Raw genomic sequence first — 15867 nt, forward strand, 5'->3', positions numbered from 1 at the left:
CCCCCCCCCCCCCCCCGCCGGGGGCACAGAGGGACTCCCCTTCTCAAAAAAAAAAAAAAAAAAAAAGTGTGAGTCAGGCACGGTGGCTCACGCCTGTAATCCCAGCACTTTGGGAGGCTGAGGTGGGTGGATCGCCTGAGGTCAGGAGTTCAAGACCACCCTGGCCAACATAGTGAAACCCTGTCTCTACTAAAAATACAAAAAATGAGCTGGGCATGGTGGCGGGTGCCTGTAATCCTAGCTACTGGGGAGGCTGAGGCAGAAGAATCTCTTGAACCCAGGAGGCGGAGGTTGCAGTGAGCCAAGATCGCACCATTGCACTCCATCCTGGGAAACAAAAGCAAAAGTCCGTCTCAAAAAAAAAAAAAAAAGACTTATCAAGGGATCATTTCACGTCTTATTCTTTCACTTAGGCACTTTGTTTAACCCAGAATACTCAGAATGGTTGCAGACATCTGAATATTGCTTATTTCATTCACCTTTGCCAATGTATTGCCAATACAATACTTTTTGACAAAAATACTTTTAGTTTATCATGTATTTCAAATCCATTTTCATCAAAAACTTAGCTGCAGTTTGGGCTCGTTTAATTTATGGAAAATGGCCATCAAGCTAATGGCACATCTTAGGGTTGTGGATAGCGACTGGTTGAACATAATTACATAGATTTGTGGGGAGAAAAATTTAACTTTCTAAATTCAGGATACCCAAGCAGAGGGTTAGAGACCACCCCTCTGCCCCAAGCCCAAGCTTAACTAAATACCATAAAGCAGTAAAAGATCAGTCTTCACGTTTTCGGTTACTTAATCATCAAGGGCGACTCCCCCTCCATTCGGTGTGTGGAACCTAGTGCACCCCAGGTCACTGTATCAAGAGGAAGACAGGTTATGGAGTGAGTTGGCCTTCTTTAGAGGGAGGAGAAAGAGTGCCTGTGAAACTTGAAAATCTGGCAATTGAGTTCCTTAAAACATCTGGGCATACCTAGCTTTGGCAAGACTGCTGTATATGTATTCCAATTTCAAGACCACTAGATTATAGAACTGGGCTTGGTGTCTTTAAGGATAGATTTTTTACAAATTGCTTTTATGGTTATTGCTCTCTTCAGAGTTTCTCCCTTCTCTTGATGAAGTTTTACAACTTTTATTTCCTTTGCCAATCATCCATTAAAGTTTTAAAATTTATAAATGTAATACATAGGCTTCTCTCGAAGTATAAAAATAATTATACTGGCCTGACGCGGTGGCTCGCGCCTGTAATCTTAGCACTTTGGAACACCCAGGCGGGCGGATCACCTGAGGTTGGGAGTTAAAGACCAGCCTGACCGACATGAAGAAACCCCATCTCTACTAAAAATACAAAATTAGCCGGGCGTGGTGGCACACACCTGTAATCCCAGCTACTCGGGAGGCTGAAGCAAGAGAATCGCTTGAGTTCAGGAGGCGAAGGTTGCAGTGAGCCGAGATCACGCCATTGCACTTTGGCTTGGGCAACAAGAGTGAAACTCCATCTCAAAAAAAAAAAATTATACCGCGCCCAACCAAATGCTTTACTTAACCCACTTTTAACCCTCTCCATAACCAAGGTGAAATGCTTAGGCTGTTTCTTCTTGCCCGTGAGTTCTCCCCCTACCTTCTTGGGTTTTGCTGAGATAATTTTGAATTTTTAGTCCCAGGATGTCTCAATATTTATTTAAGACCTTTACTACAAGTTCACGGCCATAATATTATCGTTCTTTTAGATTTAACTGCAGTTAACTATAAAAATATAGTACGTATAAATATGCTCTTTAATTGTCCATATTAATCAATGCTGGTGAAATAAAACAGGTAAACAAAGGATTAATATCCAAAATATGCAGGTCAGTAACACAAAGGCAAGCAATTCACAGAAGAAATAGTAGGAGACAATAAAGAGACGTTATTTAACCTCAGTAGTAATTGGACAGCTGCAAACCAAAAACAATACGATCCCCCGTCCCCAATCCCATTGGTAAATATTTCGAACGGGGTTTTCCTGCCAGGACTCTTACTTTGGGATCTAAACTTTTCGTTTCTAGGATACCAGCTTACTGGGTTTAAGAGAACGTTTGGCCTACACATATAAATACCTGATGATAATTGCAGACAGTCTTTATTATACCCTCAAAACAGTGCGACAAGGTAATGGGAGTTGAAATGGAATTCTCTGAATTCATTTGACTCCAAGGGAAGTGTGCGTAAAACCTAAAATTGTCCACTAGTAGCGGACGAAAGATTGGCAACAACAATTTGAGCCTGGAACTGGGGGGAAGACGCTTCCCTGCAGGCACCCGGCTGGCACTATCGGGCAAGAGAGAAGGCTGGAAAAGCCTTCTGGGCGGGGTGTGCATCCGCCCCCGTGCAGGCCAGAGGATGCAAAATGGCGCCCACTAGCTCCGTAGGCGTGGCCTTGAGCTGGACTCGCCCAATAGGAATGTCTGGGGGCGGGACGCTTTCCCAGCACGCCTTCTTAAGAGCTTGGGGCAGGGCTTCCTGTAGGTAGCGCCCTTTCATTGGTCGAAAACGGAACCGAGGTTGCGGGAGCAGCCAAACGCGGCGAGTCTTGCTAGAGCCGTCGCCGTAGCAACGCGCGGAGCCGCCTGGGAGAGGCCTCTGGAGCAGGAGGCCGAGTGGCTCTTCTGACCCGAGGCCCCGCTGTCCAGCTGGCGGGCTGTGGCCTCTAGGGATCAGGGACTACTTACCTGCGAAGCCCGGTTATCCGCCCGCCAGCACGTCCGTTCCCTAAGCAGACCGCCTGGCCTGTTGCCGGACCCGTCTTCTCACCGTGGCCCGGGGTCTGACCTCCCCACACTCAGTCCACTAACGAAGCTATCCCTGCACCTGCCCCACAGCGTCTAAGTGCCAGATGATGGAGGAGCGTGCCAACCTGATGCACATGATGAAACTCAGCATCAAGGTCTTGCTGCAGTCGGCTCTGAGCCTGGGCCGCAGCCTGGATGCGGAGCATGCGCCCTTGCAGCAGTTCTTTGTGGTGATGGAGCACTGCCTCAAACACGGGCTGAAAGGTGAGCCTGAGGGGGCGTTGGGGAGCGTGGAAGTTCGGGCTGGGTGTTTGCTCGGCATTTTTTCATCAGTGCCAGACATCCTTCTAGGTGCTGAAATGCCAGCAGTGTACAGAGCAGACAAGGTTCCTGTCCTCAGAAGCGACGTTCTAGAGCAGCGCTGGACAATAGAAATATCATGCAAGCTACATAGGCAGTTTTAAATTTTCTAATAGCCAGGTTTCTTTAATAGTGTTAGATGAGGCCGGGCGCCGTGGCTCACGCCTGTAATCCCAGCACTTTGGGAGGCCGAGGCGGGCGGATCACGAGGTCAGGAGATGGAGACCAGCCTAGCCAACATGGTGAAACCCCGTCTCTACTAAAAATACAAAAAATTAGCCTGGTATTGTGGTGGGCACCTGTAATCCCAGCTACTCAGGAGGCTGAGGCAGAGAATTGCTTGAACGCGGGAGGCAGAGGCTGTAGTGAGCTGGGATCGCCCACTGCACTCTAGCCTGGGCGATAGAGCAAGACTCCATCTCAAAAAAAAAAAGGATTAATCAGTGAAGTTTAGCAGCTTTCACTTTCACTTGGCTTTTGGGGGAGAGGCTGTGGGTCCCTGAAGAAATTTTGCAACCCGTTCTTATGAATAACACTTTTGTTTTTCCTTTTAGTTAAGAAGAGTTTTATTGGCCAAAATAAATCTTTCTTTGGTCCTTTGGAGCTGGTGGAGAAACTTTGTCCAGAAGCGTCAGATATAGCGACTAGTGTCAGAAATCTTCCAGAATTAAAGTGAGTGAGAAGTAGTTATGCCGATTTGATGATTTTTAAAACTCCCTCGTATTTACTCATTTCTCAATTCCTTGCTGATGAAGCCCTTTCTAATTGGAAAGAGCTCTGCTGCTCATTATCCACATGATCTCGAGCAGGATTTGACTCTCTCTGAGCCTCAGTTTCCTTTTCTTTAAAATGGGGACAGTGATTCCTGCTTGCCACACAAGCCAAATAGGTTGAAAAGGTGTTGTCAACCAAAGGGCACTCAGGAGGAAAAGGAACTACTGATACACTCCTGGAATCACTGCTTCAGACACAGGTGGGCAGTTTTCTGAATAATACATTTTGGGCCAGATTGAAGATTCCAGGCCAAGGGACATTTGTAATTTGTTAGAATGGGACTAACAAATTATTGCCATGTCTGGATTTGTCCTTGGGATCGCTATGCTTAGGCTCAAAATCAAAAACAGGCCAGAACACAAATAAGTCATCTTCATGGAATGTGGCATCTAGAAAGGCTCTTAGGGATCCTTGAGCCAATGCAAAAGAACCCTCTGCACAGTTTCCCAGATGGGACTGGACTGTTCAGCGTTTATTTGCCCCTTCTCCTAGGGAGCCAGCCTATTCCATTTCCAGAGAATAATAACAGTCACTGCCCTCAGGGCCTGCTCTGTGACAGGCATTGTGCTGAGAACATTCCTTTTCATTATCTCATTTAATCCTCCACAGCTGTCCTCTAGGATCGCTGTTAGTGTCCTCATCTACAAGTGTGGGAACTGATTAGAGTGGTTAAGTAACTTGCCCCAGGTGCCTCAGCAGGTGAGTGATGGAGCAGGAAGAAGACACGGGTCTGTTAGGCCCTGAAACCCTCTAAATCCCATGAAACTCCATTGCTGCCAAGTCCTGTGCATTTTTCTCAAGGTTGGATTTAAACCTTCTATGCAAATTCTGCCTGCCCGGCCTACGTCGCATATATTTAAAGCCGTTTGCACCTGCCAACCTTTCAAATGTTTATTTAATGACCCTTTTTTTTTTTTTTTTTTGAGAAGGAGTCTCACTCTTGCCCCGGCTGGAGTGCAGTGGCGCAATCGCAGCTCACTGCAACCTCCGCTTCCTAGGTTCAAGCGATTCTCATGCCTCAGCCTCCTGAGTAGCTGGGACTACAGGTGCGTGCCACCACACCCAGCTAATTTTTGTACTTTTTGTAGAGACGGGGTTTCGCCATGTTAGCCAGGCTAGTCTCAAACTCCTGACCACAGGTAATCCACCCGCCTTGGTCTCCCAAAGTGCTGGGATTACAGGTGTGAGACATCACGCTTGGCCTTAATGACCTTTTGCATGAGCCTCTCAAGTCTATTGCCATGCTTCTTCAATTGTTCTTCATATGGTACAATTTCTCATACCCTTCCTGCCCAGCTCGCTCACTCTCTCAAGAGTAAAGTACCTACACAGACAGTGTCCTGATGGTTTCTTTTTTTTTTTTTTTTTTTTTGAGATAGAGTTTCGCTCTTGTTGCCCAGGCTGGAGTGCAGTGGTGCAATCTCAGCTCACTGCTACCTCTGCCCCCTGGGTTCAAGCGATTCTACTGCCTCTGCGCCTCCCAAGTAGCTTAGGTTACAGGTTCCTGCCACCAGGCCGAGCTAATTTTTGTATTTTTAGTACAGATGGGGTTTCACCATGTTGGCCAGGCTGGTCTCCAGCACCTGACCTCAGGTGATCCGTCTGCCTCAGCCTCCCAAAGTGCTGGGATTACAGGCGTGAATCACTGTGCCCGGCCATTTTTTTTTAGACAGAGTCTCTCTGTCATCCAGGCTGGAGCGCAGTGGTGGTGCAGTCTCTCAGCTCACTGCAACCTTCACCTCCCAGGCTCAAGTGATCCTGCCACCTTGGCCTCCCAAATAGCTGGAACTATAGGCTGAGGCAGGAGAATGGCCTGAACCCAGGAGGCGGAGGTTGCAGTGAGCAGAGATCACGCCACTGCACTCTTGCCTGGATGACAGAGTGAGACTCCATCTCAAAAAAAAAAAATCATCTGCACTTTGACCCAGCAATTCCACTTACGTGCATTTTATCCTACGCATGTAACACATGAAAATGACACATGTACAGAATGATCTATTGCAGTCGTTATTTCTAACAGGAGATTAGAACCACCCTAGTTTTTTTTAACCCAGCTAAATAAATTATGGTGCTGTCCAACAGTGACACACTAAAGCTGTAAAAAAAAGTGAAGTCCTCTGTGTACTGATATGGAAAGATTTTCAAGATGACAGATACTCAGCAAAATAAGCAGGTTAAGAACTGCATGTAAAACGTTAAATTTTTTTGTAAAAAGGGAGAGAATATATTTGGTACTAGTTTTCATGTGTAGAGACATGTTTTGGAAATGAACTTAAACAAAAGACACTATATTAATGTATAGGGAAGGCGGGTGGGGAGGTGGAGGACAAGGAGACAAGTATATGCCTTTTAATACTTTCTAGGTTTCTTTTTTTTTTTGAGACAGAGTCTCACTCTATCTGCCAGGCTGGAGTGCAGTGGCGCGGTCTCGGCCCACTGCAGCCTCTACCTCCCGGGTTCAAGTGATTCTCGTGCCTCAGCTTCCTGAGTAGCTGGGATTACAGGCATGAGCCACCACACCCAGCTATGTTTTGCATTTTTTGTTGACATGGAGTTTTACCATATTGGCCAGGCTAGTCTCAAACTCTTGACCTCAGGTGATCCACCCCCCTCGGCCTCCCAAAGTGCTGGGATTACAGGCGTGAGCCACCGCGCCTGGCCTACAATATCATTTTTTAAATGGCCAAGTCGTATTCTGTTGTATAATTTTGTTTAACCCCCCTTGTGGCTGTCTTCAAATTCTTGTTACCACAAACCGTGATAATGATGTGGTGACCGCCCGGAAACATACATCTTTGTGTCCATCTTCAGTTATTTCTCTAGGATGTATTACTAAATGTAGAATTTTGGTAACCTGTTGTCATCAAATTGCCACTAGAAAGTTGCACAGTTGACCAGGCACAGTGACTCACACCTGTAATCCCAACACTTCGAGAGGCTGAGGCGGGAAGAATGCTTGAGCCCAGGAGTTTGAAACCAGCCTGGACAACATGGCAAAACCCCATCGCTACAAAAAAAAAACATTAGTTGGGTGTAGTAGCGCGTGTCTCAGCTACTCCAGAGGCTTAACACAGGATTATCACTTGAGCCTGGGAGTTCCAGGCTGCAGGGAGCCATGATCATGCCATTGCTCAGCAGCATGGACGACTGAGCAAGACCCTATCTCCAAAAAAAAAAAGGAAGTTGTAAAGTTTACAGTCTCACCAAGCAGCACTTGAGAAGCCTTTATTCTTTTAATGTTTAATGCAGGCCTGTTCTTTCTTTCTTTTCTTTTTTTTTCCTCTTCTTTCTTTTCTGCTTCTCTGGAGATAATGCTAGAATACAGAAAAATTACACCTTCAAGACTGGGGCTGGGCGCAGTGCCTCACGCCTATAATCCCAGCACTTTGGGAGGCCAAGGTGGGCAGATCACTTGAGGTCAGGCGTTCGAGACTAGCCTGGCCAACATGGTAGATGGTAGAAACCCCATCTCCACTAAAAATACAAGAATTAGCTGGGCGTGGTGGCAGGTGCCTGTAATCCTAGCTACTTGGGAGGCTAAGGCAGGAGAATTGCTTGATCCCTTGAGGTGGAGGATGCAATGAGCTGAGATCATAATGGTGAGCCAGGATTGTGCCACTGCACTCCAACCTGGGTGACAGAGTGAGACTCCATCTCAAAAAAAAAAAAAAATTGGTTCCACAACATTGTGAATGTACTTAACACTACTTAACTGTAAGATTAAAAATGGTTAAGATGGTAAATTTTATGTTCTGTGTATTTTACCACAATAATAAAACATAAAATTGTACCTTTAAGGCCAGGTGCAGTGGCTCATGCCTGTAATCCCAGCACTTTGGGAGGCCAAGCCAGTCTGATCACTTGAGGCCAGGAATTTGAGACCAGCCTGGCTAACATGACAAAGCCCTGTCTCTACTGAAAACACAAAAATTAGCCAGGCGTGGTGACACGTGTTTTAATCCCAGCTGCTCGGGAGGCTGAGCCACGAGAATTGCTTGAACCCAAGAGGTGGAGGTTGCAGTGAGCTGAGATTGCACCACTGCACTCCAGCCTGGGCGACAGAGCGAGACTATCTCGGAAAAAAAAAAATTGTACCTTTGAGCTAACCCCTTGGAGATTTTACAAGCTTTAGCACTTTAGCAAGCACTAAGTTCTCTATTAGTCTTTTGAAAGAATGTTTATCTATTACACAAATCTAACCTGATATTTTCCTGTGATATTTTATGATCATAAGCAAAGCATTATCTAACTGTATTTGTAATAGTACTCAAAGGTGTGTGGTGAGCCATTTTCGATGCCTGCCCAGGCCACGTGCCTCCCTCCCCAACCCCAAACAGCCATTTGTAGAGTATCCTCTGCATTTACAAGGGTGTGTTTCCTGTGTATCTCCCTAGCTAAATCAGGTTTCTTTTCTGTGTTTGTTGTTGTGATGTCACAATAGTTTGATGCTCTGTTTGAATTCTAGGACAGCTGTGGGAAGAGGCCGAGCTTGGCTTTATCTTGCACTCATGCAGAAGAAACTGGCAGATTATCTGAAAGTGCTTATAGACAATAAACATCTCTTAAGGTATTTCATCAACTAGGTTTGCTTATCTTTTGCTTGGTAAATAATTAGAACATAGGCCAGGTGTGGTGGCTCATGCCTGTAATCCCAGCACTTTGGGAGGCCAAGACAGGTGGATTGCTTGAGGTCCGGAGTTTAAGACCACCATGGCCAACATGGTGAAATCCCGTCTCTACTAAAAATACAAAAATTAGCCAGACATGGTGGCGGGGGCCTGTAACCCCAGCTACTCAGAAGGCTGAGGCAGGAGAATTGCTTGAACCCAGGAGGCGGAGGTTGCAGACAGCCAACATCGCGCCACTGCACTCCAGCCTGGACGACAGAGGAAGACTCCATCTAAAAATAAATAATAATAGGCCGAGCGCAGTGGATCACGCCTGTAAACCCAGCACTTTGGGAAGCCGAGGTGGGCAGATCACAAGGTCAGGAGTTCAAGACCAGCCTGGCCAACCTGGTGAAACTGTGTCTCTACTAAACATACAAAAATTAGCTGGGCGTGGTGATGCACGCCTATAATCCCAGCTACTCGGGAGGCTGAAGCAGGAGAATCACGTGAACCTGGGAGGCGGAATTTGCAATGAGCCAAGATTGCGCCATTGTACTCCAGCCTGGGTGACAGAGTGAGATTCCTCCTCAAAAAAATAATAATTAGAACATAGTTCTGTAGATTATTTTGAATTAAAATAAGTGTATCAGCCAAGTGTGGTGGCTCATGCCTGTCATCCCAGCACTTTGGGAGGCCAAGGCAGGCTGATCGCTTGAGGTCAGAAGTTCAAAAACAACCTGGATAACATGGTAAAACCCCATCTCTGCTAAAAATCCGAAATTAGCTGGGCATGGTGGCATACGCCTATAATCCCAGCTATTCGGGAGGCTGAGGCAGGGGGATTGCTTGAACCCAGGAAGCAGAGGTTGCAGTGAGCCAATATCACACCACTGTACCTCCAGCCTGGGCAACAGAGAGAGACTCTGTCTCAAAATAAAAAAATAAGTATATAATATTTATGGAAATTTACGACTGGTTCATTTTTGATATTTATAACTAAGCAAACATCATTATAAAAGGAATTTTCTCTAGACTATGGTGATTTACGAGGGAGGACTGTTTCTAGAGTTAAAGCTCTCTTGTAATTGAGAAACATATTTTACAGCATAGCCTAAAACCCAAGCTTTTCAGTGTTTTCAAGGCATGGCTCATTATTGCACTTAGCTTTACACGACAAATACTGATTTACAATATTTCACGTACTCTGAGTACAGTTACACTGAGTAAGTTTGAGTTACAGATTTTGTTCTAATGAACTAATTCTTTTTCAATTAATTTTTTATTTATAATCGATACAAAATTATACATATTTGTGGGATACTGTGTGCATGTATACACTACATAATGATCAAATCAGGGTGATTACCATATTCCTCACTTTACTAATGAACTAATTCTTAAGAGAAAAGTTCCTACGCACACACACAGTGGCCTGGATGCCACTGGATTTGGTACCTGAGCAAGTCATTGCTGACCAGAGCAGTATCAGGCAGGGGCTGGACCCCCCCTCGCAAATGGTCACGATGACTGGTCAACAAGGAAGTAAAGCAGCAGATGTTCCTCCGTGGGACACAAGAAGGAGGAGTGTTATGCTTGGATGTGGGATCCCATTTCCTGTTTATATGGGCATAAGTGGAGAAGTAGTTCATATCAACACAGACGAGGAGCCAGTGGAGACACAGGAGGGCAGAGTGACAGGAGTCAAGAGGAGATGAGGAGAACCGGGGTCCAGGGTCTGCATGGAGGAGTTCACTTTAGACAGGAGGATGGGCTCGCCCATTCTAAGCCACAGGAAGAGAAGAGAGGATGGGAGAAAAAGCAGCTGTTGAAGCAGTGAAGGGAAATGAAAGGGAGGGAGGAAATCCACAGCAGTATCTTCTGGCTCCAGGGCACAGTTGAAAAGGCAATTCAGGGTGAGGAAGGAGTGGGGATGGTGAAGCTGTTTCTGAGCATCCCGCTGTCCTGTCCATCTGTTGTAGCGAGTTCTATGAGCCTGAGGCTTTAATGATGGAGGAAGAAGGGATGGTGATTGTCGGTCTGCTGGTGGGACTCAATGTTCTCGATGCCAATCTCTGCTTAAAAGGAGAAGACTTGGATTCTCAGGTAAAATGGAATTTTGGCTCTAGACGGAACACTTTCATTAGCCCAGGGACTTTATGTAGGATCTGCAGGCAGGTACTGAACCCAAAGAAGGGCAGATGGCAAAGAGCCCGCTGGTAGAGGACCGGCCAGGGGCAGGTGGGGAAGCAGCGGGGAAGGTCTCGGAAGGGTGAAGAAGTTGCATAGCCAGAGGTCCACTTGGAAAACTTGGCAGGTGTGGCAACAGGCAGACAGCTCTCCGTGGCTGAAGCAGAGGATGCTCCATGGCTGAGGTGAAAGTGGAGGCTAGGCCTGGTTGTGAGGCCATGGGTGCTGTGCTGAAGGGTGTAGCTGGAGTGCAGTGGCGCGATCTCAGCTCACTGCAAGCTCCGCCTCCTGGGTTGGCGCCATTCTCCTGCTTCAGCCTCACAAGTAGCTGGGACTACAGGCGCCCGCCACCACGCCTGACTAATTTATTTTGTTTTGTTGTTGTTGTTTGTTTTGTTTGTTTGTTTTTAGTAGAGATGGCATTTCACCGTGTTAGCCAGGATGGTCTCAATCTCCTGACCTTGTGATCCGCCCACCTCGGCCTCCCAAAGTGCTGGGATTACAGGTGTGAGCCACCGCGCCCGGCCTGAAGGGCGTAGCTTTTATCCCCCTTTATCCTGAGCTTTGGGAAGCTGTTGGAGGTTTTTAAGAAGTACACTGAAGGCCGGGCGCGGTGGCTCAAGCCTGTAATCCCAGCACTTTGGGAGGCCGAGGCGGGTGGATCACGAGGTCAGGAGATCGAGACCATCCTGGCTAACATGGTGAAACCCCGTCTCTACTAAAAATACAAAAAACTAGCCGGGCGTGGTGGCGGGCGCCTGTAGTCCCAGCTACTCGGAGGCTGAGGTAGGAGAATGGCGTGAACCTGAGAGGCGGAGCTTGCAGTGAGCCGAGATCGCGCCACTGCACTCCAGCCTGGGTGACACAGCGCGAGACTCTGTCTCAAAAAAAAAAAAAAAAAAAAAAAAGAAGTACACTGAAATGATCATGCCTGGGTTTGAGAAAGCTCAATCTAGCAGCCACTCAGATTATGAGTTAGAAGTGGCCAGGAATAGATACAGCAAAAGACTTGAGGTCAGGCGCGGTGGCTCACACCTGTAATCCCAGCACTTTTGGGAGGCCAAGGCAGTTGGATGACGAGGTCAGGAGATCGAGACCATCCTGGCTAACACGGTGAAACCCCGTCTCTACTAAAAATACAAAAAACTAGCCGGGCATGGTGGTGGGCACCTGTATTCCTGGCTACTCAGGAGGCTGAGGCAGGAGAATGGCGTGAACCCTGGAGGTGGAGCTTGCAGTGAGCCAAGATCACACCACTGCACTCTAGCCTGGGCAACAGAGCAAGACTCTGTCTCAAAAAAACAGCCTTGAGTCTAGTCTAGAAGTCCCGCAAGGCTGGATGGGGAGTAGGAAGATAGAGTCAGGAGAGATTTGGGAAGTCAGGTTGATAAAATGGCACTAATGAGAGTAACCAGTAAGGTGTGGAGTGCTCGGTGGGAAGGACAGCCCTCTTATGGGCTTTCTTCCTGCATGGGAGCTGGTAACCAGAGCCAGGGCCTAAACTCCTGGTGGCAGGGACCATAAATGTGTGAGGGGGAATAGGCACCCTAACCCATTCCTCACTTCCACCCCCTCTTCAGGGCATCTGCAGCTGTGGCTGGGCCACTGCCAAGAAAAAAAGATTATTTTACACTGTCTGGCAAAATTCCCAGCCTTTTTCCTGTGTTGTGTTTGATGAACCTAAAGATTCCCTGATCCCTCCATGTGCAGGTCAATGTTTTTGTGTAACCTCTCCTCCCTTAAAAAAAAAAAAAAAAAAAAAAGTTTGTCTTTGCATGTTGAAAAATATCTTTTTTTGAATTCAGAGAAGTATTTTTGAAAAGACACTAAACATCACACATATTCTCATTACTCTGAGACAGATAATTCAGGGTTACGTTGTGGTATACATCCTTCCAGCACATGAATAAAGGTGTGTGCATGCATGTGTGTGTGTATATGTTTGTGTATTTTAGAGTGAGATGTTTGGAGGGTTTCTTTTTTTGTGAAACCAAACTATGATTGTTTTAAGCACATCATTTTGTAATTTTTAAAAATATAACAATATGTTCTATACAGTTCTCAATAACAAGAGATATAAACCATTTTAGATGACTATGTAGTGTTTCATTTTTTAATGTACCATTATGTAGCCAGTACCTTATTAATTTAGATCGTTTCCATATTGTGACAGTATTATTGCTGGGCACATGGCTCACTCCTGTAATTCCAACACTTCGGGAGGCCAAGGTAGGAGGATCACTGGAGCCCAGGAATTTGAGACCAGCCCAGACAACATAGTGAGACCTTGTCTCTACTAAAAATAAAAAAAATTAGCCAGGCATGGTGGTGTGCTGCCTGTCATCCCAGCTACTCTGGAGACTGAGGCAGGAGGATTGCTTGAGCCTGGGAGATCAAGGCTGCAGTGAGCTGTAATCGTGCCACTACAATGCACTCCAGTCTGGGCAACAGAGCCAGACTCTGTCTGGAAAAAAAAACCACCAATATTATAGACATCCTTAAAGTTCTCTGTACTCTTGTCCATATATTTCCTTAGCATAAATTTGGCGTGGTTGTGTCAAAGTATACAGCCTACATTTTGCTAGATAATGTAAAACCGGCCTCCAGAAAGGTCTTCATTATATACACCCACCAGCAGAGTGGGAGAACCCATTTCCTTCTGACACTGGATGTGGTAAACATTCTTGGTCTTTTTCAGTCTCATGGACAAAACAACTCATCATCTTGAATTTACAAGTATTTTTGTGTTTTATTTGCCATTGGGGGTTTAGCATTTGTGATCATCTTTTCATACTTGGTCCATTTTTGAGTTTTCTTTCTCTGCTTCTTTATTAACGACTAAGCACATTGACCTTTCTTCAGAATTATTTGTTATAATTTTTTTTTTTCTGGTTTCTCAGGGGTGGTGTGCCCTGTACATTTTTTATTTTTAATTTTTGGCAACCAGATTTAGCAGGTGTTTCCTTTATACCTTCTAAGGTATTGTGCTGTGAAGGTCCTTCCCTATCTAAAGATTATCCTAACTTTTAAAATCAAATGTGGGGCGCCAGAACGCGGGTCCACGCGTGTGTTTGTCCGTCTGTCCAGCCTTTACCCCCAGAGCTTTCAGTCATGGCCTCCGGTCAGTCGCAGCTCGGAGAGCCAGCCCCTGACTTCAAGGCCACTGCCCTGGTGGATGGCGCCTTCCAGGAGGTGAAGCTGTGGGCTACGAAGGGAAGTACGTCGTCCTCTTTTTGTACCCTCTGGACTTCACTTTTCTATGGCCCACAGAGAACATCGCTTTCAGTGACCTTGCCGAGGATTTCCGCAAGCTGGGCTGCGAAGTGCTGGGTGTCTCAGTGGACTGAGTTCACCCACCTGGCTTGGATCAACAGCCCCCAGAAGTAGTGAGCCCTGGGCCCCCACGCATCTCCCACCTGCTGACATGATGGGAAGCTTGTCTGAGGATTACGGTGTGCTGAAAACCCATGAGGGTGTTCCTACCCTGCCTGTTCATCATCGATGGCAAGGGTGACCTTTGCCAGATAACTGCCACTGATTTGCCTGTGGGGTGCTCCATGGATGAGGCTCTGCGGCGGGTCCCGGCCTTCCAGTACGTGATCGAACACGGGGAAGTTTGTCCCACTGGCTGGAAGCCTGGTGGCAACAGTTAAGCCCAATGTGGATGATAGGGAATACTTCCTCAGTATTCCTTGAATACTGGAACTAGGCTGGCCAATGGATAGTGAGCTTGTACTCCTACCTGGGTACCCTGTGCGGACCCAGAAAAGGCCAGACCTGCCCCTCCAGTCTCCACAGTCTGGGACCCTGGAGGGCTAGGCCAAGGCCTTCTGCTTTCATCTGGGTAATTTTTTACACACTTTATGTGTAAAAAATGTGTAAATTTTACACATTTTTGCCATTTGTTTTGGCATAGTGTGAAGTAGGAATCTAAATTTCTTTTATAAATAGTTAACCAGTTTTTGCAATATCATCATGTAATGTATTTTTTCTACTAATTTGAAATTCCACTTTTATCATATGTGAAATATCCATAATATGCATTCGTTTATTTCTGGACTCTTCTGTTGGAAATCTGAATCTCTGTTCCTATGCCAGTGGCACATTATTTTAATGACTGGAGCCACATAGTATATTCTAGACTCTGGTAGTTAAGTACCTGCCTACTCTACTGTAGTTTTGTTTCAAATATTTCTGGGCCATCCATTCTGCCAGATGAACTTGAACATTTTGTCAAATTCCAGAATAAAAACTCCATTGAGATTTTAATTAATTAATAGACACGGTGAGCATTCTGGTCTAGTGCTATCTTGAATGACAGTGCCTATAGTGTGTTACCATAACGTATACATGTTTGCTGCCGATGTCTGAGGCATGCTATGTCTCATGTTTAGAGAGTGGTATTCCACTCCAGTTTATTTTGTGTTTTGTCGTTGTTGTTTTGTTTTTTCTTTTCTTTGAGATGGAGTGTCACTCTGTTGCCCAGGTTGGAGTGCAATGGCGCAATCTCCACTCACTGCAACCTCTGCCTCCCGCGTTCAAGTGATTCTCCTGCCTCAGCCTCCCGAGTAGCGGGGACTACAGGCGCCTGTCAACACACCCAGCTAATTTTTTGTATTTTTAGTAGAGATGGAGTTTCACTATGTTGGCCAGGCTGGTCTTGAACTCCTGACCTCGTGATCTGCCCACTTCAGCCTCCCAAAGTGCTGGGATTACAGGTATGAGCCACCGTGCCCGGCCTACTTTGTGTTTTTGTTGGAGATGAATGTTGAATGTGGTCAAATACTTTTTTTGGATCTATCAACATGTCATACCTGTTTTTAACCCATAAATATAATTGAATTAATCCATAGGTTTCTTGTTGAATACTCTCCCTGAATTTCTAAAATAATCCCTACTTGATCATTGTAAACCCCTGAATTTCATATGTTTACTGTTTGGAATTTTTGTGTCTCTGCTTGTAAGTGAAACTTCTGAATTTTCTATACTGCCTTTGCCACCTTTTGGTGTCAGAATTATATTAGTCTCATAAACTAGAAGGCTGGGTGCAGTGGCTCACACCTATAATCCCAGCACTTTGGGAGGCTGAAGTGGGCAGATCACAAAGTCAGGAGGTCGAGACCACCCTGACCAACGTGGTGAAACCCCATCTCTACC

At 46.1% G+C, this 15867-nt stretch overlaps 1 protein-coding gene and 1 pseudogene across 1 annotated transcript in view; both read left to right on the forward strand.

Moving 5' to 3' along the window:
* The window catches only part of RUFY1 (RUN and FYVE domain containing 1), a 66300-nt gene that overhangs the window by 7512 nt on the left and 42921 nt on the right, over window positions 1-15867 (forward strand). The window contains exons 2-5 of the mRNA XM_025389134.1: window positions 2870-3043; window positions 3694-3811; window positions 8379-8480; window positions 10503-10626. Of these exons, the coding sequence (XP_025244919.1) occupies window positions 2870-3043; window positions 3694-3811; window positions 8379-8480; window positions 10503-10626 (518 nt within the window). The remainder of the gene's footprint in view (window positions 1-2869; window positions 3044-3693; window positions 3812-8378; window positions 8481-10502; window positions 10627-15867) is intronic.
* Window positions 13822-14226, forward strand: LOC112626789 (annotated as a pseudogene).

The sequence above is a fragment of the Theropithecus gelada genome, chromosome 6 (assembly GCF_003255815.1).
Source record: "Theropithecus gelada isolate Dixy chromosome 6, Tgel_1.0, whole genome shotgun sequence".
Classification (NCBI taxonomy): Eukaryota; Metazoa; Chordata; class Mammalia; order Primates; family Cercopithecidae; genus Theropithecus; species Theropithecus gelada.